The sequence below is a fragment of the Pseudonaja textilis genome, chromosome 1, assembly GCF_049901715.1.
Source record: "Pseudonaja textilis isolate UNSWEBS1 chromosome 1, rPseTex1.2, whole genome shotgun sequence".
Taxonomy (NCBI): Eukaryota; Metazoa; Chordata; class Lepidosauria; order Squamata; family Elapidae; genus Pseudonaja; species Pseudonaja textilis.
Window position 1 is genome coordinate 86,717,363 of NC_141990.1, and position 23,061 is coordinate 86,740,423.

At 38.7% G+C, this 23,061-nt stretch overlaps 1 protein-coding gene across 1 annotated transcript; it reads right to left on the reverse strand.

Moving 5' to 3' along the window:
- Window positions 1-1,788: 1,788 nt before the first annotated feature.
- On the reverse strand, window positions 1,789-14,064 carry CCDC28A (coiled-coil domain containing 28A). The gene is made up of 6 exons (XM_026705566.2): window positions 13,867-14,064; window positions 10,978-11,151; window positions 7,656-7,819; window positions 4,719-4,873; window positions 3,619-3,641; window positions 1,789-2,227 (listed from the first exon to the last, which is right to left on the reverse strand). Exons 2-6 carry the CDS (start codon window positions 11,133-11,135, stop codon window positions 2,173-2,175), a joined length of 555 nt encoding a protein of 184 aa, XP_026561351.1. The 5' UTR covers window positions 11,136-11,151; window positions 13,867-14,064; the 3' UTR covers window positions 1,789-2,172.
- Between the last annotated feature and the right edge of the window lie 8,997 nt (window positions 14,065-23,061).

The window sequence follows — 23,061 nt, forward strand, 5'->3', positions numbered from 1 at the left end:
GGGGCATTTTTGCTCCCAGGAAGCTTTCCTGGGGCCCAGGAAGGCAAAAAATGGAGGGGCACCTATGCCCCCTCTTTCCATTTTTTGTCTTCCTGGGCCTCAGGCAAGCCTCCTGGGCAAAGCAGTAAGAAGTGAGGAGAATCCTGGCACAGCTACTCGTAGGAACAGCTGATTGTCAGGAGGTAAAAAAAATACCTTAAGGAGTGGCTGGGTGGGCGAGCATCAGGTGGACGGGGTGAGCTAGCATTGGGCATCGGGGCAAGCAAGCGAATGGTGACCAGGTGACCGGGTTGGGGGTGTGGCCAACCAGAAGTTACTACCGGTTCGGCGACCCACGCCAAATCCTTGCTACTGGTTCGGTTGAACCAGTGCAAACCAGCTGAATACTACCATTGATGAAGAGGTTTCACATCTGTAGTGGTAATTTCCATGAGTATCAAGTATTGGAATAGAAATCCATATTACTAATTTTAACACATCAAGCAGCAATACAAAGTAGATTCAAATAATTTTCCAGAAAACGGAAACAACTTACCATTGAAGTTAAAACCTCTGAAACAATTAAAAACTGCCAATATCTATACTAATGAGAATTACTGTAGTCCCCATTTATGTGGAAGGGCCCAGATCAGTAAAGCTCAGCAGAGAAAGTGTTATTACTGTGAGAGTAAAGCTTTGATGCTAATCAGTCATCAATATAATGATCTCCGTATGAAACCACTCACTTTTACACAAAAAGTGTCTGGCATCTGGTTTGAATTTCCTCTTCATCAATCATCTGAAAATAATAAGACCATACAGCTATAGAAGGCTAATTACCTGAAAGTAAGTAACTAGAAGTGGAAAATGTGAACAGCATACCCTCACACTTTCATTACTTAAAATAAAGATATGTATATACATGCAACAGAGATCAACATGGAATCCTTGGCGTTCTCTGAGTTTCTTGGTTGACTGCTTGCAGACAAATGTCTGAGTGTTTTCTCACTCAAGGTTATTAAATGGATGAAATCAATATACAACTGCAAACTCGTTCTTTCTAATAACAAGGCTGCCAAGTGATAAATGAAATGTACAGCTGTAATGAAAATGTAGTGCAATTCCTCCCTTGCTCTGAGGGCTGAGTTATGTGCAGGATATGAGCCCATCTGCTCATCCAACTCAGCTGCCCAAAGTAGACATGCTTCAGGTCCCCTGAGGCAGAGTTACCTAATGGGACCTAGACTACATATCTTTACTGTTGAAACATCTGCTCTTTGGATGAGCTTCTTCCCCACCCCTGATATGAAGGCACTCTGATCCTACTCCTCTTTTGTAAAGCTGAGAAGAGATGCTTTTGTCTTATGTCTTGGGCCAAGATGGTAATTGAACCCATTCAATTATGAGAAGAGCGTTTATTTGAACCGTGGTGGCATAATGGTTAGAATGCAGTATTACAGGCTAATTCTGCTGACTGCCAGGAGTTCGATTCTCACCAGCTCAAGATTGTCTTCAGTGTTCCAAGGTTGGTAAAATGAGGAGCCAGATCGTTAGGGGCAATATGTTGTCAGTAAACCACTTAGAGAGGGCTGTAACACACTGTGAAGCTGTATATAAGTCTAAGTGCTGTTGCTATTATTTTCAGCCTTGATTATCTCTCTATTGGTGGAGTTTATTATGCTGGTTTTATATTTATTGGATATTTACTTTTATCTGCTGCCCAGAGCAATAAATTATGAATTTGGCAGCTTTATAAATTCAATAAATATACACATAAAAACACTCAATAAATTCTATAGAAAACAGAGGTCGTTAAAATAATTTTATTGCTAAAATAAATTAAACATTCATTTAATGACATCACTGAGCATGTGCTGATTGTCTACATTGTGGAAAAGGAAGCAGGCACGGCACAGTTCATTATTAACTCTTTTTTTCCATTTTAAAAATGCTCTTTCAAGTTTCCCCACTTTTCACAGAGGTTAAGGCAACAATACAAAGCATAGCAGCAAAACATGGCCATACTGTAGCCTAAGCTTCAAGCCTGATGAGGCTGCAACAATACATGTCTGCTAAGAGGAATGTGTGCACATATTAATTATTTCAAACATGTTGTTACAAAAGCAAGGAACAGTCTGCTGGAAATTAAATACGAGAACTTGGATCCCCCAAAGAAGCAAGAAAACGGCAGATTTAGCTTGTGCTGGTATTCGGAAGTTCTTGAACATCTGCTAAGTGAAGTTTCTGTCTGAGGCAAGGAGTCAAGGAATAGCATTCAATGAGCTAAAGTTAAAACCCCTTATGTTCTTCTAATTACACGCATTTCAGGAGAAGCAAGTATTGAGGCAGTATCTGGAAAGGTTTTTAAGAAGCTCCAGATACCTAGAACTTTGTCTTTCATTTAATCTGAAAAGGGACCCTGAGTAGCAGGTGAGCATGAGAAAAATGGACAAATTTCATTTCACATAAAACATGCAATTGTAGTACTACTTTGCTCAAGTTTAAATTATAGCCATAGATAGAAGTAGGGTGAAAGATTTAAAAATAAATGGCTTCTTTCCCTGCTATAATCCCAGAATAAGTTCTCTAAATACTAAATTTCTCAAGTTGCTGTTTTATTTATTTCACTGATACCTGCCCTTTCCCTGGGAGCTGGTGGCAGACAGGAAAGCCTTTCCACCTTTAATTTCTCACAAAAGAAAACTAACTGGGTAGCTTGAGCTGACAGCAAACATCACCCAAAGTCATTCAGGGAGTTACAGTGGTGGAAGGTGGACCTGAGCATGAGGCTCCACGGATTTAGTTCAACTTCTTCACAACACCAAGTTGCTACTAGACTATGTCACACGGGGGTCTGGAAGGGGAAATTATGCACATTATAGACCCAGTTCCTACTGCTCTAACATTTTTTAAAAAATTCAAATTCAAAATTATGTTAATTTCACACTGGGTATGACAATTGGTTCTCCACAGCCTTGGTCCAATATTCTGTAGTATCCTTTTACTATTATATTTAATATTACTGCATTTACTATAACTTTACTATTTTTATTATTATATTGAACCATGGTTGTAAAGGGTTAGAATGGAGTTATTGCAGGCTAATTGTGCCAACTGTCAGCAGTTCGAATTCTCACCAGCTCAAGGTTGACTCAGGCCTCTATCTTCCCAAAGTCAGGAAAATGCGGACCCAGATTGTTGGGGGCAATATGCTGACTTTGTAAATGGCTTAGAGAGGGCTGTAAAGCACTGTGAAGCGGTATATAGGTCTAAGTGCTATTGTTATTACTACTGGAAACAATAGGAAATAATTTAAAACCAATAAGGAAATATTGCTCTGTTCAAAAACTGAGCAGAAAGTAAAGTAACCAGGTAAATTTGGAGAAGTACAAAGAGAGGGAAGTAAAAAGAAACGGAGGGAACAAAAAGGGAAGGAATGTGAGTTGCCTATTTAAAGTAGCTTGTAAATCATGAAGAAATGTTTAATGTTTCTGGGTTGCTGGCTTAAAAAGATAAAACAGATCAAACTGTTCTTAGATTGAGGTGAAGTTGCATCACATGCACTGGATTTTACCCTAAATGAGCTATTACATTTAGACAGCTATTTGGTCACAATTGGACATTTCACAAAAAGGATACATAGAAGAATTCAGTTCTTCCAACTACAGTAGAAAGAAATATAAAAAGTTGCACTTATTAATTGTCCAGATAATTTATCAGTAAGGCTTAATTGTATTTAGAAAAGAGACTGGGATCTACTGGAATGCCAACTGGGGAAAGAACTGGATGTCAATTTCCCACAGCAATGTCCCCACACTGTTCTGCAGTGTTTCCAAACTCTCCAGAACAGTTTTTCATCAATGACAGAAAAAATATATTGAATTTGCCTTTTCTGCATGAGACTTCTACTTTGGGAAACAACAGTGGCCCACCAATTTAATATTTTTTGTTATTCAAACAGTTGTGACAGCACTAAACTAATCTTACAATCCACATTAGATTCAACTTTCATCCTTTACAAAATTTCCAAATGCAAATGTGATGATACCACAAAGACAGAATGCAAAAGAAATATTTGAAGCCTATCAATATCTCTTTTGTTGCTTCCAGAGATTGTAATGCTGACATTTATGAAAATTTAATGGTATTCATAGGGTTAGGAGTTAGGAGACATAAGGAGTTAGGAGACAAAAGGCCCGAATAATTTCCTTTTAAAATGTATTCTCTTGCTTTAAAAAAAGGAAAGGCTGCAGTGTTTTTTCTTTATCAATAGAGGGTGGTATAGTATAATATTGGGAAAATGTCTCATTGTTAGTGCACCCTCACTTATGAAGGAAAAGGTTATACTTTGAACAATGTAATTTTGTTATTATGCAAATTCTACAAAAATAACAAAGCCATATATTTTTGAAGGATAAAAAACAGACCTGAAGCCAGGGGAATTTTTGCACCTCTGCCATCAAGTAGGAATATGCAAAATGCTTCATTTTGAACAATTTTCAACATAAAATTTCACAAAAGTACAGGGTTGAATGCAATGCACTCTGAGCACTGTGAGACAATTTTGCTGTTAAAATGGGTCACTCTTTAAAAATCTGGTGCTCAAAATTGTTTGAAACAAACAGAACTGAAGAAGCAAAACATCTTCAAGGATAACAAAGGGTAGTTGCCATTTGAAAAAGCATCTTTGAAACAAACCCTTTGCAAGACACTATTATAACCGCCCTGTTTATACTTACATCTGACAACAATCTATCCAGATTAGAGTCACTAGCTAATTTTCTTTTATCTTCAGGGAGTTCTTCCAACTCTCCATAAAGCTCCAAGTTCAAGCGGGCCAACTTCTCTTGCATTTCTCTTACATGTTCCATTTGCTCAATAGAACATTCATTTCCTGAAGTAAACAAAGGTACAAAAGAGCATTAAGCCAAAGATTTGATAATAATTAAAAGTATTAACTTTCCATCATGCTAATAAGGCAGATCAGAACTGCGACAGGAGGCTTAAGAAAATGATCAAAGTGCAACATCACGCCAGTGCTCTACTCTTCAGAACTGAAGGGCAACATGACTTCACAAACCAGCTTCAAAAGAGTACTTCGCTTGAAACAGCATAGAAGCAATGTTCCCCTTTGAAGATCTGAAAACCCCATAATTTAGTTCTTCTTCATAGTAATTCTCCCTGAACCTGTCCTTCCATAAATCTTGCAGATGGTTTTCTGGTTTCTTTAGGCGATCACAAGCTAAAGATGTGGCATCTCTGGAGACTTTGAAGCCGCATAGCATTTTTTAAAAAGTGGTTTTGTGGGGTGATGAATAAATATGATTTATTGGATTTACCTCACCACATTCAAGAGGAATCCTGTTAGTTTACCCCTTCCATCAATGTAATATCATAAAACATTCACAATAAAAAAGAGAAAGAAAATAAATTACAAATAGTCAGCCAACCCTAAGGGAAGTTTATGACACCTTCTCAAATCTCAAAAGCTCTCTGTAAAGCTCCACTTTAATAGCTTACAGAAAATCAGAAGTGTGGGGGTTGACACAATTTCCAGGAAAAGACTCTTCCAGAATGCAGGCACACCAAAGGACAAGCAACCTGTGAGTCTCCAACCCTGTTGACTTTGCAGATGTGAGTGACCACCAGCAGGTTCTACTGTAACATACAGGTGAAGACTAGTTAAAGAAGGTAGTCCTGAAAGTACCTACTTGCTAAGCCATGTAAGGCTTTAAAAGTTCAAACCAGCATTTGAAGTGCACTTAGAAACCAACAGGAGCCATTGTAGGGCCCAGAGCACAGGTGTCATGTCAGCATGTAACAGCTAGCACCTGGGCTGTCACATAGTGGATCAACAGAAGGCTCCAGTTGATTTTCAAAGGCAGTCCCATTTAGACCTGTGCAGCAGTACAGAACAGTGGTTGGATTCCAAATTTCCACTAACGGTCCATCAGAACCGGTCTGAATCGGCTGAATACCACCCCTGGTACAGACCATTGATAATGAAGTCTTACCATATTCATTTTTATACCCTTAGTGAATTTAGGTTCATTTTATTATTTTCAGAAATACAATGTAATCGGCATAACTTTACTCAAGCTTGGTATGCTTATTAAATGGAAATGTATACTTTAATCCACTGCCCCAAAATGTTTTCCTTCGTTACCCAAAGCCACCTATCAGAAGGGTCCCTTTTACCCATTGTAGGTAAAACACTTTAACTTAAATGTCCCTGAGGTGATTCAGTAATAGATTTGTATGTCATTATCCAAAGAGCCTGAGTAATTTATCCAAGCTTGAGAAGCATTGCTTTAGTAACACGGTAATTTTATTTCTGGGTGTCTCTTCTATCCTTTGAGGCTTACTTAAGATTTTAAACAAAAAGTCAGCAAATCAAGCCCTGAATCTTCTTCCTTCCTTCCTCAGTCATGGCCACCTAGGAACAAGAAAGTCATCTCACTGTTGCCTTTGAGAACTGTACTACATTGCTTGTCCTCCACATACAGGAATTGCAGTACTCTGCTGCCCTAGATAAAAGGCTACTTATTACAAGTCAACAGAAAGTAGGGCTGTGAACAAAGGCAAAAGGATGCTTTGGACAGAGCAAGCATGGACAGGACAGCTTTCTGCAACTCTTTAAAAGCCGTGGTATCTTTTCCTAGGGTCAAATACCTCCCCCCAGTTTCAGCATTATTCCAGAAAAACACATCTGATTTTATGAATTGCAAGAGAGTCTACAAGCATGCCTCTACACATTGCTTAACCATAACCAGAGACATTTGGGAGAAATAAAACAACAGCTTTTTGTCACACTGTGCTCATTATTCTAAAGAAAACACTTCACTGGAGTTGTTTTATTCCTTCCAATTTGTTTCAGCTTTCCCAATATTTCTGAAAAATAAATCAAAGACAAAAAATAATGTAAAAATTCAAATATCTAGCTATAATTCATAACTGATGGGCAAGACTCAGACTGTTCTCCCCATGTTGGGATATGTAGCAAATAAAATATATCTCTCAATGGGAGGATAACATAATTTATTTTATTTATCAAAATTTGACCATCTTGGAGTCAAGAGACTCTGAGCAGCTAATCTATGTATTATGATCACTTACACAGCTAGCGAGAACGTAGGCCTGTGAGTGTAGTATGCTGAAATATATATGGTACATACCCTACTTTCTAGTCTTAACAAGTGAAGCCACACAGCCACTGTGGACAATTTACTCTGAATGTTAACTTATTTTTTAAAATCTCCTTGTCTTACAACTCCACTACTCCTTTAAAAAAAATAATCCTGAAAAAGGGGTTCAGATAGCAAATATATTAAAAATGGAATACAAAACATGGCTCAGAATTGTTAAATAACAGTACTGTCTATTTTAGTGTTGATTTTTATCTTTTGAAAACTTTTTAAATTATCTTGAGTACTCACCACAGTAGAAAACTGTTACATAAACCTGTTAAGTAGTACCGTAATAGCAACAGTACCTTGATCTAAGCAACTTGTTCTGCCTTGAAAAAATAAGTTTAATGAAACATTTCCCAATTTGTATGAGTTCGGTGAATCATGCAGTTGCTTTCAGTTATGCTTTCAATGTCCCACTTTTTCAACAGTGAACACATGAGCATTTCAACACGTAATTTGTTAGGGGAACAGTCAGAATAAAAATACCAAATGCTTGCAGTTTTCCAGAATGGAAGTCATTCAGAAGACTCAGAAGTCCTTTTTCCATTTCTTGGACATCTGATACATCTGTGAGAAATGAATGCTGGATTGGAGCTGACTGGGATCCTTTGTTTTCCACTCCTGGTGTTTTGGCTTTCTCTTTCACACCTCTGAGAAAAACAAAAAAGTTGTCATTTAGTTCCTTCAAGCTGCTTGCTACTTTGGCAACATTTGTTGCCACCTCAATAAATGTTCTGAAGAAACAACTTAATCCCTTCTCTCCCAAACATATACAATAACAAATCATTATAGGAACTGGGGTTATGATTCATAGGATTAATTTCTAAAGCTACTAATGAGGAAATATATCTATCAAATGTATCTATCAAAATCTACTGTCAATAGATTTTGCCTTCCTTAATAAGAAGGCTAATGGAAAACTGCTTAAATGGCTTAGGAAAGTTTTCAAGCCTCATTTTCTTTTAATTGGTATGGAGTAATTGAAATAGTGAGGTGAAGTTATCCTATTGTGGTGTCTCATTTGGACAAATCATGATAGGAATTAGTTTTGTTCTGATCTCCCCAAAGAGACTGCATCATGCACCTTTACCATTCCCTAGGCCACATCAATTACAGCATACTAATTCCACACTTTGCCCTAAAAAGCTGAAAGAACCAATCTGGTATCTTTCAGTTCCAATCAACTGTTCTTGTTTGTTCTTTACTCTTCTTGTACTGAGCAATTAACGAAATAAACCTCCCAGCTAAAAAGGAAAATGGTTTTTATGGCTGAAGTATTGGCCCTTTTCAGAAATCCAGACAAATGTTTGTCAGAACATGCAAGACTTGTTGCAATATCTAGGACCCTCAATTTTTAACCTTCTTTTATTGTACAGGAAGGTTCAGCTTTTAGTGAGACAGCTGACTTCCTATCATACCTTCTGGCCTCGTGTTTAGGCTTATTTCTTGAGAAAATAATTTAGGAAGAGATTTAATGTACAGGCGCCACCTTATCTTGACCAGCGTGACCTACTATCTGTAGCAGAATCATTAGGAATCTCATGAAGAACTTGCTTTTTCAACTTTCTTATGTTTTGGACAAACTGAGCTATGCTGTATTTAAGTAGAACCTGTTATTTTGATTGTTTTGCAGTTGTACTTTGTCCATTGAGCAGGAGATTCCAGACATGCCTGGATATTTGCTATCAAAGCCTTGGATGTATCCCTGGATGTATTTATCAAATTTATATGGCACTTATATCACAGTTTGAGGTAACTCTGAGTAGCAAAGTAACTATCTCACTTGCTATCAAAGTTACTAGGACCTTCAAAAGAAAAAAGTCGGCTTGCATGGCATATTACTATTTCTGAAAGAGAAATATAAGCCCATTTAAGAGTGGAATGTACAGGAATTCACATGTACACCTTTAATATAGCTTTAGCAGCCAAGAACTCATCTTTGGAAATAGTTTCTTTGACTGTGTTCTCAGTTTACATTCAGAAATACTTTTATTTACAGAACACTGTACAACCACTTCAAATCCAGGACGGAACACATTGTTCCATTCTTGAGTATTAAGAAGAAAAAGGAAGAAAATTTCTGGGAAATGTTCCTTGGCTCAAATAATTATCAGAACTTGCACTGCTGCCTTCATTCTGCAATGCTCACTAGACCTAGAAATGGCAATGCATTTGTTCTAGAACGGAGACATTTCAGGACCTCACCAAAGGATGCGATCTCTCTTATCCAGACATGTTCTGTTCCATTTTCTGACCAAAACATTCCTTGCCAAGTCTAAAAAGGAAACAGTCAACAGAGCAGCTGGGATATTTCTAAGGTCATATTTGAATTGCTCTGTACTTAGTTTTTCTTTACCAAGTTCCCTTAACCAGAAGCAAGTAGCTCTGCAAAATTTGAAGTCAGATATAGAAATGACAAACAAACAAACAGAATAGAGTATAAAATGTTAGTGGTGTGCTGCTTCTATTCTTTGCCTCAATTATTTTTGGAATTTTCTCATCTATTTCCTGAAATGACTGCCAGAGCAGCATTATTTTTTCAAACAGTGTTGTGTTGATTGGGTTTCGTGAAAGACTAAGAGCAAAGTTTACTTGAACACAATTAAAGTCTGGCCTCTTCATCAGGGTTTTTAAAAAATATTATTTTAACTAACAAGTTTCACTGCCTGAAAACCTTTTCAAATCCTACTTCTATGGCATCCATCTTTGGAAGCTCTAGCAATGCCACATGTTGTCTTGATATCTTTATTTTTCCTTTGAAGGTATTGTTCCACTTTGCTTTTCACACTTTTTGAAAAAAATCTGGAAAACTGTAGCATCTGGGGATTAGAAAATCCCTAAAGATGAACCTTCTTAATTATTTCAAATTATAGGGATGTGAAATCCCTGGACTCTCAAAGCTCGGCTGTTTGCTTGCAGACATTTCATTACATTCTTCTTGGTAGTTCTTTTATTAAGATAAAACTACATCCCCACCAAAACTGGCAGGGCAAGTTGCTGTATGAAAACAAACCCCACACTTACACTGATGATGTCATCTAGTTGGGTAATGAAACATCTGCAAGCAAACAACTAGCTCAGACAGCACCAAAGACTTCACTGTTCAACTCTTAGCTGCAGATATTCTCTTCTACTAGGTTACAGGGTTGGCAGGAAATGTTCACTATTACTAATTCTTCTTCTTTTTTTTGTGGGTATATTTTATCCCCCTGAAAACCTTGAAAAACTTCAAAAATCATGTTCCTTGCCTCAGCCACTTGAGATGGCATGCAAAGCTCCCTGAAGCTCTTGAGCTTATGGAAATTTGTATCGAAATATTGTACTGACAGGAAGAAATAAGTAATTTATTTTGTGTTATGCACCATTTTTGTGACTAATAAAAGATCACACTCCATTTTAAAAATACAAAGCTCCCATTTAGTTAAAGAAGAAGAATATGTGTGTTCGTATGATGTTTCATTCATCTATCACATAGAACCAAAATTAGTTTGGAACCAAATACTGTCTCTATTGATAAAACTCATAAATGGAGTTTGGATGATTTCAAAAGGGGCCAGCATCCTGAAGCTTGAGTTTGTCTGACCCACAATCCTGCCCAAATCAGAGGGCTGGGAAACATCATACCGAGTAGCTCCTGGGGGGGAAAGCTTCAAAAAAGGGGATGCGGCAGATGGCTTAGCATGGTAAGGTAGATGGTTTTGTGGACCAGGTATTCTTTATCCCTTAATGTGTCCCTGCCTGAAAATTTTACAGCCTTCAACTTTAGCCAGCCTTGATTGCCTGTAGCACATTCCATATAAAACCTTACCTTTTAAGCTTTGGTCTTTGTAAATGAACCTGGGATACTGAATTAGCAAATGCTGTATTTTTGCTAGAAGGCACAGTGTTTTTCTTATTGTTGTGAACCTGACTGACGTGAGTCATGGATGACTTGGGACTTCTCCTTTTGTTTTTTTTCTCCTCCATTTCCGGATTCTTTTATCTCTTATTATAGAGGAAGAGAAATAGCAAATATCGTTTATATATACATATGCTTATCATATCATGATTTCAATGGAAAAATAATTTTGCACAGTGTGTATTTTACATTTTATAAACCAGCTTGATTTTATTTGTTTGCCGCCCATCTTGCAATAAGACAACTCAGATATACTAGAAATAAAAATATAAATCCTCCAAATTAAATTATCACAATGAAGGAAGGAAGGAAGGAAGGAAGGAAGGAAGGAAGGAAGGAAGGAAGGAAGGAAGGAAGGAAGGAAGGAAAAATCTAAAATGGAAGAGGTGATAAGTGTTGCACCCACCAGTTTGCCGCCTGCCCGTTTGTCAAATGTGAATGATGCAATTTGACAGCTACTTTCAGTAAAGGAAATATTATTAGTCAAATCCTATGACTACATATTTGGAGCTAGTAATTCATAAAATATTTTCCAAATGAAAATAATAAGAGCTGAAGCTCCAAACTTCTAAATGGCTTTTGGGACAGACATTTTTATTGATTATGTCCTTCAATTCTTTGAAAAGAAGGGTATATATAACATACATTTAAATAGTCCCATTAGCTAGTATTTCAACTGAGTAAAATCAGTTCTATTTCCTCTGGCCTTATTCAAAAAGTGTTGTAAAATGTATTAATACTTTGGTTGACAACAGTCTTCAGAATTTCATCTTCAAAAGTGGGTCTAATGTATGTCATAATGAACATGTATTAAAATGTATGATAATATCCATTAGAAATGTGGGAATTATTGGAAGGTCTGTACATAATATCAAATACCAGCCAATATGATCAACATTGCTTGAAAATCAGTATGAGTATATCCTTTTAAAATGCTGGTTATTCAGAAGAGAATAGATACCTGTTTCCACCTCTCCCCCCCAAAATAATTCAGCTCCACTGACCTATTTTTAAGACTCAATAAAAGCTTTGCGTGGCTATCAAACTGGTATACTATATATACATAATCATCACAAAACTCCTGAAAAAGCTTCTTTGCATTCCTTACTATCTCAAAGACTGAGAGTTATAGTACAAATCATTCAAAATGGCAGGTGTGTCCCCAGATTATGGTCACAAAAACTCAAGTTAATAACCACACGTACAATCCTTGAATGCTTGTTTTTATATTGTGTATTTTATGTATTCATTTTATTGTAAGCTGCTTAGAGCTAGATCAGGGCTGTCAAACTCACAGCCCGTGGGCCAAATGCATCAAATGCTGGCCATGCCCATGCACAGTTTAGCAAAAGGGGAAAACGCCATGACAACACAAGTTTGACACCCCTTAGCACACACGGTCAGCAATTGGATGAATACAGGTAGTCCTCAATTTAAAACTATTTGTTTAGTGACCAAAGTTACAACACTAAAAAAAAATGACTCATGACCATTTTCCATTCTTATAATCATTGTAGCATCCCAATAGTCATGTGATCAAAATTTGCATGCTTGGCAATTAGTTCATATTTATGATGGTTGCCGTATCCCAGGATCAATACAATTGCTTTTTGCAAACTTCTGACAAGCGAAGTCATTGGGAAGCCAGGCCCAAAGGTGCTTTTTTCAAGAGGCAACTGGACTTTCTGATTTTTCTTTGAAGACGTTTCTCTTCTCATCCAAGAAGTTTGGATGAGAAGCAAAACATGGATGAGAAGCAAAACATCTTTAAAGAAAAACCAGAAAGTCCAGTTGCCTCTTGACAAAAGCACCTTTGGGACAACCATGACCTGGATGACTAAGAACCTCCATAGACATTGGGAAGCCAGGTTCACTTTAAAATGATTATTAACTTAACAAATGTGGTAGCTAAGGTCATAAAGTGGGCCAAAACTCATGTCTCACTTAGCAACAGAAATTCTGGCCTCAATTATTATGGTTATAAGTAAAGCCTGGACATAAATATATATATAGCACTTGTAGTTTTGACTGCACCATCATGGCTAGTATTTTGATTTATTTATTTATTTATACCACATCCTGGGTAATACTTTAAGGAGGGAAAATCTAGCCCCACAATTTTAAACCTAAAATTTAATTGCTTCAGCTCTTGCTTGACCTGTTGCTCTGGAACCGAGTCTCCTACCATTGGTAGTTCCAACTGGCAAACAAACCTGGCCTTTTTTTTTTAGGATAACTGTGCTCAGTGGTTTTTTGGTTTAAGAAAGCTGCAGCAGGCTCACTTCGGTCTTGCTTTGATTTCAGCCCTCGATAAGTCTTTCCTACTCTCTGATGCAGCAAATAACACTCTCGTTGATTCTAGATAAAACAGAGGCAAAGCAGACCGAAGTATCGGTATAAAAGGATGTTTGTAAACAACAACCACCCAACTTCATCTCATGATTTTTTTTCCTGTCTGAAATCCAAAGTGTATGCGGTCAGGTCCGCAAACCCTTTAATCGAGGCCGTATTTCAACGAAGGAGTGGATTGAAATAGTTCTTTCCTGAATCTTAAGCGGATCGATGCCCACGAGGGTCAAGTACCAAGTCCCGTGTCTTGTTTATACGCACTCCTACGGTCTTGCAACAAGCATTGTTAAACGTTTTGCAAACGCGCGATCGTTCCCACACCAATTTTCTTAGTTAACCGAGTTGGCAGAAAACGGTTATAAGGCAGTTTTGGGCTTCCCCGTGTCGTGGAAGCGCTAGTAACATCTGGGGCGGGGGGAGGAGGTGACAGTAATGAGTCCTCGGACCTACCTGCGGGGGGAGGAAATGCCCGGTATATCCCCCAAATCAGTCCGGTCCGACTGAACCCCCCGTAACCTGCCGGCACTGGCTTATATCTTTCCCGGGCACCCTTCCTCAACTCAGCCCTTCCCAATGAGCCGGCGGAACGAAACTTCCGGGCCCGCTCCAAACAAGAACCCACGTGCTCTAGGAGACGAAACCGAGAGGGGAGAACCCGGAAGAGGTCGGTCATGTGACCGCCCGTTCTTCTCCAGAGTGCCTCTTGCACGTCGCTGAGGCGTGTGACCGTTCGCTTGATTCTTTCTTTCTTTCTTTCTCTCTCTCTCTTTCTCTGTCCCTTTCTCTCCCCACCCCTCTCTTTCTCTCCGTCTCTATCTCTTTTCTTCTCCCTCCCTCCTTCTCTCCCTCCCTCTCTCCCTCCGCCCCCCCCCCCCTCTGTTGGGCACTGATCGGCTTGTATTTATTTGTTCCTTTTACTCAGGGATAAAGGCTCCACTGGAACCCCAAACTCTGGAACTCTACAGTGGCCACGATCCTATTGCTTTAGTACAGTGCAATATTTATTTAATTTAGTACAATAGGATAGGGACAGTAGGCACGTTGGTGTGCTTATGCACGCCCCCCTACAGACCTCTTAGGAAAGGGGTGAGGTCAATAGTAGACAGTCTAAGGTTAAAGTTTTGGGGGTTTGGAGAAAACTTTAGCCTTAGACTGTCTACTATTGACCTCACCCCTTTCCTAAGAGGTCTGCAAGGGGCGTGCATAAGCGCATCAACGTGCCTACCATCCCTGTTCTATTGTTTCTTTTATTTTTCTTATATGTACCCATTTCATGTATTCATAACTATGTTTTTACTTATACCTATTATCTTGTAAGCAATTGACAAAAACAAATAAATAAAAATAAATAGGATGCGTTGCTTCATAGTTCCATCATCTCCCAGCTGCAATAGATGCTGGGAGTTTTAAGCTAGCGGGAACCAGGTTGGGAAAGAACAGTGAAGCTGGCTTGCCCAAGGAAGGGCAGGCATTGTTCTCTGTTCCAACTGAGTCAATGAATGCAATCCCAAACATCCTTCTTTTGTCCGTCCGTCCCCATCATTTTTTAAAACATTGATCCACCTTAATAGCAGAACTTTAAAAAATATTTCTGCAATAATGGAGTGGATGAGGTACTTGCATACAAGAAAAAATTTTCTTGCATAATTTTAACTTGTAAATTTCCCAGAGTGGCTGGTAATCTGGGGTATATATATTTAGTAAAAAACAGTCACTGTTTTAGAAAAAAGGGTAACATAAATATGAACAAATGTGGCTAGTTTCACCCATCTACACTGTCAAGACAGTGAATTACTGATTTGCCATTCCATGTTTATTCTGTTACAGACTGAATAGAATAGAATACTTTTATTGGCCAAGTGTGATTGGACACACAAGAAATTTGTCTTGATGTAAATACTCTCAGTATACATAAAGAAAAGATACATTCGTTAAGAATCAAGAATCATAACGTACAACACTTAATGATAGTAATAGGGTACAATCAACAATCAAATCATACTAGGAAACAGTCAATATAAATAGTAAGGATGCAAGCGACAAAGTTACAGTCCTACAGTCACAAGTGGGAGGGGATGGGTGATAAGGAGTGATGAGAAGATTAACAGGAAAGGATTTGTATTGGCCAGTGTGTAATTTTGATGGTGACTGCAGTTTTCTGGGAAAATTAGCAGAGTTCTGAGCAGACTCAGTACTTGAAATAATGGCAGATCAAGATCCAAGCAGCTATTTCAATATAGTAACAAACTCTTGATCTTTTTTTTTTAAATACTGCAACCATCCTATTTTAAACTTGTCATTGTTATCCATTGCTGCCTCTTCCATGCAAACGTTTCCATAAAAAGCTTAGTCCAGTAAAAGAATGAGGGGTAGGCAGAGAGAATGGAAATTAAACTGCTGTAAAATTCATTAGCTATGTTGGATTTCAAAATGGGAAATTCTACAACCATCAATACTACGTGTATTCCACGAAGGTGACACCAATGCAACTTGAACTGAAATAAATACAAAGGTAATCCTTCAGTTGCATACATTGTTTCTGTGAGTAAATGTTTATTTAAATTGCTTTAAGTGGAATGCAGTTCAACTTTTCCTTGTGCAGGGACAGTTATTGGAACCTGCAGTGAGTCACTGGAGAGTACAGTCATGGGTTGTTGTTTTTCTAACAACTGTACTGCTATGAATAACTGCTGAAAAAAGGAGCAGTATGTGGAGATGAGGTAAATAGGCTTTTTCAATCAGTTTTTATTTTTTATTGAAAAGTTTCACCTCTCCAATACACAGCAGGAGAATTCTGACACTGACATTCTCTAAGCGGATTGCCTCTTTCAAGGGACTTCAATATGCAAAACTACATACATACATGAATGACCAAATTAAATCTGTTGAAGTATCTTCCACAGTTTTGATCTTATGGCACTACTCACAAGGGCAATACTGCTTCTCTTGGGATCTATCACATGAAGCACAAATTGTGCCTAAGGGTGGCACAACATGATCCCTGCTTTTGAAGATGTGCAGAAATGTAACCAAAAGTGACATACATGCACAGATACATGTACCACATTTTCTTCCACAGTAATGTAGGCAACTTTACACCGAGTGACATTCTATCTTCAGCCGTTCAAAGACTCTCTCCATCACATTCCTGCACATGTGGTTGCATTATGCCTCCTGTTGACTGAGAAGCCTAAAAAATAGCTCCATAAGCCACTGGTATATATTTAGTATATAAGTAATTAATAGTGTGAAGACACCTCATCATTGATCATCATGGAATTTCCAGCAACAAGAATTCTGAAAAGCAAAAGGCATTGGACTCTTATGGAGTGCAGAAATCCCTTTTCACCAAACCATTCATGGTCTGCCAGAGATGTGCATTTTCTACAGACTGCTTGACATTCATATTTGACTCCACACCTCAACCATTATGGTTGTTCCCACTAGGTGAGATTGATGCACAAGCTCATGGCAAATGACCAGTCCCCACACTATTATAGTCCCATCCTCCACTGTAGCTTGTAAAGTTGCTGTTGCAACAGTGAATCGTAGGAATTGTCATATTGAAGTAATAGTTGCATAATTACAGGAATTGGGAAAGTCATAAAGCTAAAAGTGGGTGCAGGCATTTTAATGGTTCAGGGGGAATTTGCACAACACACTGAACAGTCACATCAACATGCGTACGATGCCCTCTTCCCATTTTATCCAAAGTGTATAAAGAGAAACGTAACCCCTGGTACCATGTTTTGCTTGTATGGCTTTTCATCTCCTATTATGGAAGATGGGCTGTGGTTATGCATTCTATACATTTACTCCTAGCTTGACATTAATTGTATGTGTATGCAGATGTCCCTAGACAATTGCAAACCACTGTGTTTGTGAATACTTGGAGGAAAACATATGTATATCCCAGATACTCATGCACTGTCAAAGAACAGCTGGTAAGGGGATTCCTCCCATTTATGGAGGGAAAACCCTGTAGAAAACCATAGGCATCCAGAAGGGCAGTGATTGAGACTAATTCAACAGAAAGCTAAAAAGTATTACTGTTTGTTTTCTTCACTGCAGTCTTTGTGGCCACTGCTCCCCCCTCCCCACTTCCATCTTAGACTATATTTTATCAATGCACTAGTTACTGTTGTATTCTTGGTGTGCTGCCAAATGCTGCTTTGAATCTGTGTTATTGTGTTTGTGGTACTGCCACATTTGCAGAGACAGAACTGTGACATGAATGGAAGAGAAATACTGTAAATGGGTTTGCTATGTAACAGATTCTTTTCCCATGGTTCATTGAAGGGAGCAAATTTATCAAGAGTTCTAATGCTCTCTCCATCTCAACCCAATAGAGACCAGCATGCAATGTTCCAGGTCCCCTCAAGGAATTCAGAATTATTTCCTTAAACAACCTTCCATCCAATTTCATCTCTTGTTTTTGAACAGGATAGACCAAAGACTGAAGAAGACATCCTAGTGTAGAATCCAGGGAATAGGGGCATACTGTTCCAGGCCCTTAGGTTACTGACAAGTATGATAAAACACATATGCAGAGAGTCAGCATTCTTACAGCAAAGAAAGTTGGTGCTTGAAGTACATAAGCTGGGATACTACAGTATGTCAAATTAAAAGCAACCCCTCTTCCACACATCAACAAAATGTATATTTTATTATTTTATAGTAATATCGTTAGTCACTGCCAGGGCCAATGGAGAAGGCAAGAACAGATGATAGGAAATACACTCTTGCAAAAAGTTTATACAATAATAGTTAATAGAAAATTGAGTATGGGTCAACAATGTTTGTTTATTTTATTTTTTTATTTTTTTATTTGATTTGTCAATTGCTTACAAAATAATACATATAAGTATATACATAGTTATGAATACATGAAATGGGTACATATAAGAAAAATAAAAGAAACAATAGAACAGGGACGGTAGACATGTTGGTGCGCGTATGCATGCCCCCTACAGACCTCTTAGGAAAGGGTGAGGTCAATAGTAGACAGTCTAAGGTTAAAGTTTTTGGGGTTTGGGGAAGAAACCACAGAGTCAGGTAGAGTATTCCAGACATTGACCATTCTGTTGCTGAAGTCGTATTTCCTGCAATTAACCTTGAGTTTGTATCTATTGTTTGCTCTTGTATTGTTATGGTTGAAGCTGAAGTATTCATTGACTGGTAGGACATTGCAATGTATGATTTTATATACTACACTTAGACTGGACCGAAGGCGACGTAGTTCTAGGATTTCTAGGTCTAGAATTTCTAGTCTGGTGGCATAAGGTATTCTGCAATGAGTAGAGGAGTGTGTTGTAGTTTCAAAAAAAATCCAATTTAACAGAATAACCTAGTTGGAAGGGACCTTGGCAGTCTTCTAGTCCAACCCCCTGCAGAGATAGGAAACCTTACATCTACACCATTTCAGAAAATGGTTGTCCAATCTCTTCTTAAAACCTCAAGTACCTGAGCACCCACAACTTCTGAAGGCACGTCATTCCACTGATTAATTGTTCTGTCAGGAAATTTCTCCTTAGTTCTAAGTTACTTCTCTCCTTGATTAGTTTCCATCCATTACTTCTTGTCTTGCCTTCAGGTGCTTTGGAACATAGGTTGACCCCTTCTTCTTTGTGGCAGCTACTTAGATATTGGAACACTGCTATCATGTCACCCCTAGTCCTTCTTTTCATTAAACTAGACATACCCAGTTCCAGCAACTGTTCTTTATACATTTTAGCCTCCAGTCCCCTAATCATCTTTATTGTTCTCCTCTGTACTCTTTTTAGAGTCTCAACATCTTTTTTAATATCATGGTGATCAAAACTGGATGCAATATTCCAAGGGTGGTCTCACCAAGTCATTATAAAGTGGTACTAATACTTCACTTGCTCTTTTTCATAGCCTGAACGTTAGGCTCCTTTCACAGAAAGATAATACTATGGTGACCAGTGATGTTACGCTGTTATCTCCCGCAAAGCAGTTTGGTGATAGTTTTTTGTCTGTCCCATATGCGGGGAGCATGAAGATGCTGCTCCTTGTGCCTGCCTGGAATAGAATCTATCTCTATCCTTTGGGGCATGCACACACCAGACCAACCCAATCCCTCTCACAAAAGTGGATGAAGTGTCTGTCACACATAGAGAAAGGATGCCTTAGGTATGAAAACTAGCCTGGTAACCTGTATTTGTGTAGAGCAGGTAAAACAGCAAATGAGGAAGGGAGGAACGGAAAGGCAATGGCTGCAATTTGAGGACATGGAACCACTTTTATACCAGTGGTTTGGCCTGAATTAATATTATTATGGTTCATCGCACATTCAGCCAGACGTTTAGATGAATTTGGCATTTTTGTTCACCTATCAAGTCCTTCCCAAGGACCTGGGATAGGTCGATGTTAAATGTATCATAGTAGAAAATAAGCTGTTCCAAGTAAAACTGCCTTTTGCAGTTGACTGATGGTGGATTTGTCAATGCCAATAATGTTCAAATGGTACTACAGCTGTTTGGGGTTTGCACTCAAGGCACCTATTACTATTGGCACTATCTTTGCTTTATTTTGCCACAGTTCTTCACAGTTGTCTTTGTATTTTGTTGTCTTCTCCAGTTCCTTCTTTTCTCTTTTGTGGTCTCCAGATACTGTCCTGTGTCCACTATCCAGACTTCTTTTTTCTTTCACATTGACAATTGTTAAGTCTGGGTTGTTATGTGGTGGGTGCCTGTCTATTTGAATTCTAAAGTCCTGGAGCAATTTAGCTTCTTTATTTTCTATTACTTCCTCTATTTGATGATCACACGATTTCCTGCTTGCAGACAAATGATATTTCTTGCAGATCTTCCAAGGCACTTTTGTTGCTACTTTGTCATGCCATTGTTTATAGGCAGTCTGTGCAAACTTCTTCCAGCAGCTATCTAAGTGATCCACTGTTTCTTCAACTTCTACACAGAGTTGATATTTGCAGGACATTGCTGTCTTCTCAATTCTGGCTTTGTTTGTATTGTTCTTAAGGATCAATCTTGAACACTCCAAATTCGGCCCTCTGTCTCTTTCTTCAATTTTCTTGCTCTTAGCCATTGCCAGGTCTTGTTGTTATATGCTTTGCCTGCTATTACTTTATGTACTAATCTTGTAATACTTTGCCTTGCCACATCTCTTTTCTATTCTTCCTTTGGTTTTTCTTATGTACTAGTTTTGTCTTTTCAGTATTCATTAAGTCATCATCGTATAGTAGGTTCATCTTTTTCACTGTGCTTCAGATATTCTTCGAATGCTGTTCTTTTTTTCTTTTTAAACTGTCTGGTGTACTTGCAACATTCTACACCCACTTATTTTCTTTGGCAAGTAGAGTCTATCAACATTGCTCTGTGGGTGAAGGACATGATTCATTGTTATTGTTTTTTTCATCTTCTAATCCAGGGCTTTTAATTCTATTTTGAATCCATTTCCATATTCCAACTGCGTATGACTGGAATTGACCAGGTGTTAATTGCCTGGATGGTATTTCCTCCATTCTGTTTGGACTTGAAGATATTCTTCACTTTTTTGACGTATTCACTTCTAACCTCCTTCTTGACTTCAGTGTGCTTGAAGTCATCAGCTTGAAGGATGCCCAGGTGTTCGTAGTGTTCTTCTTTAACCCGACTCTTGATGTTATTTCTGTAAGGCGTCTTGATTCATTCATTGTTTTCCTCTGTTGATGGTGAGGATGGACACATTTGTCCAGTCCAAATAGATGTTCCAGTGAATCATTTTGGTGACTGTGTTATGTTGTTGTTTATAATCAGATTGTGAAATCTTCTTGCATGAGTGATATATATGATCTACTCTTTGTTCTGCCTCTTTGTACAATCTGCAATTTGAAACATTTGATGAGTTTTTAATTCTGGCCTTTAATAATTTTTCTCTTCCTCCCCCTTCCCTTCCTCCTCCTCCTCTTCCTCCTCCTTCCCGTCCTCCTCTTCCCCTTCCCCCCCCCCGATCCTCCTTTCTCCCTCTCCTCCTCTTCCCTCATCCATCCTTCTGCTTTTGGACTTTGGGTTGGAATCACTGAAAATATCTGGCAAATTGCTAGCCTGTTCTTTAAGACGGCAAGAATTGGCTGTCCTTGAGACACCCCATGACTAGGACTGGCTTCAGCAAGACATATGGCTACAAATGTATTTCACAACAATTAATAATAAATTAATGATGACTAAATGCCAGGAGGGTATAAGAACAGTGTGCTCAATTTTCCACTTATTTTGTTATGAATGTACGTACTTTTCTCATTACTCTATTTATTTCTTATTAAATTAGTTTATTTTTAGCCACTTTAAATCAGCTATCTGTATCTCTTCCTCTGGTTTTAAATCTGCTCTTTGAAGATTTTGGTGGTATCATTTACACACGAAGGAGGAACCCAGCATCAGACTATGGGAGGATAACAGACATAATGAATTTATTTGTCTGTTTACTATAGTGTTATGCTGTCCATTCCCAGAGTTTTTAATATTTATTTAAAGAATAGAAATGCCAAACAGATACAAAAACAAAACCCATATAAATATACCAAAGATATTGTAGGAACTGCCTCTATTTTATAAAGCGTTATCCTGTGCCAAAAGGAAATGGTCCCCCGTCCCTAGTTTTTTGAAGCACAGGAGGGATAAAGCCTAATGAGTCTTGTGAAGGAGTTCCAGAGAATGGAGATGTTGATGGAAAAAGCTTGCTTCTGAAATCCACCTCTGATGACAATTACAAAGGGAGGAAGCCTGCAGATTGTTGGCCCTATGATACCTATTTGGACAAGGAGGTAAATGGCAGACAAGATGGCCTCTGAAATAACCCAAGAATGGAGTCAAGCAGGACCTTTGAGGTGACAACCAGCACTTTGAATCACACTCAGAGACCCAATGGAGCCAATGGAGCTTCTAAAGCGAAGGGTGGTGTGAGGTGGGATCATCCAAATATACCAGGGTGTCATGCCCCTGATGGAGACTGACTCTGAGGGAGAGAAGGAACAGCCGACAGGGAGTGGAAGTGTGGCTCCGGAGGTGGTGGAGGAGGCTGGGGAAGGGCAGAGGCCGGCTGAGCAGTCAGAGGAGGACCCAGGCCCATCCCCTTTCATCCTAGGGCACGCAGGGAAGAGAGGATAAGGGAGAGATGTGGTCTACTGGGGAGGAGAGGGCCTTAATCTTCTTCATGGGCTGCAGCTGTGACAGCTGAATAAGAGGAAGGACATGCGTATGGGCGAGTGCTGGAAACAAAGCGTGGAAATATCTTTAGTTTATGGTTCCTCTCTGAGTTTGGCGTCCTTCCCAGTGTATGTGTTCTGTTATCTGTGGACGTCCTCCGGCCCATATCTTTCCTGGTTTGTGTTGTTTTTTACTCTTTATAATTTAAATGGCATTTCCTCCTTCTGGTAACTGCTTGTGTGGGAGTTTTTTTATCTCCAGTCAAGGATATTTGGAGCTTGGAAGCAAAGTGAAGGAATAAAAGTGGCTTCACCTGTTTTCTGTGACTGTATTTATTTTGTATCCCACTCTGGCTCATCACATCAAGGCATACCTGAGCTGATGCATTCTAGATGTACCTTTTGAATATTTTTCAAGGGCAGCCCATGTAGAATGCATTAGGATAATCCAACCGAGAAGTGATTAAAGTATGAACTTG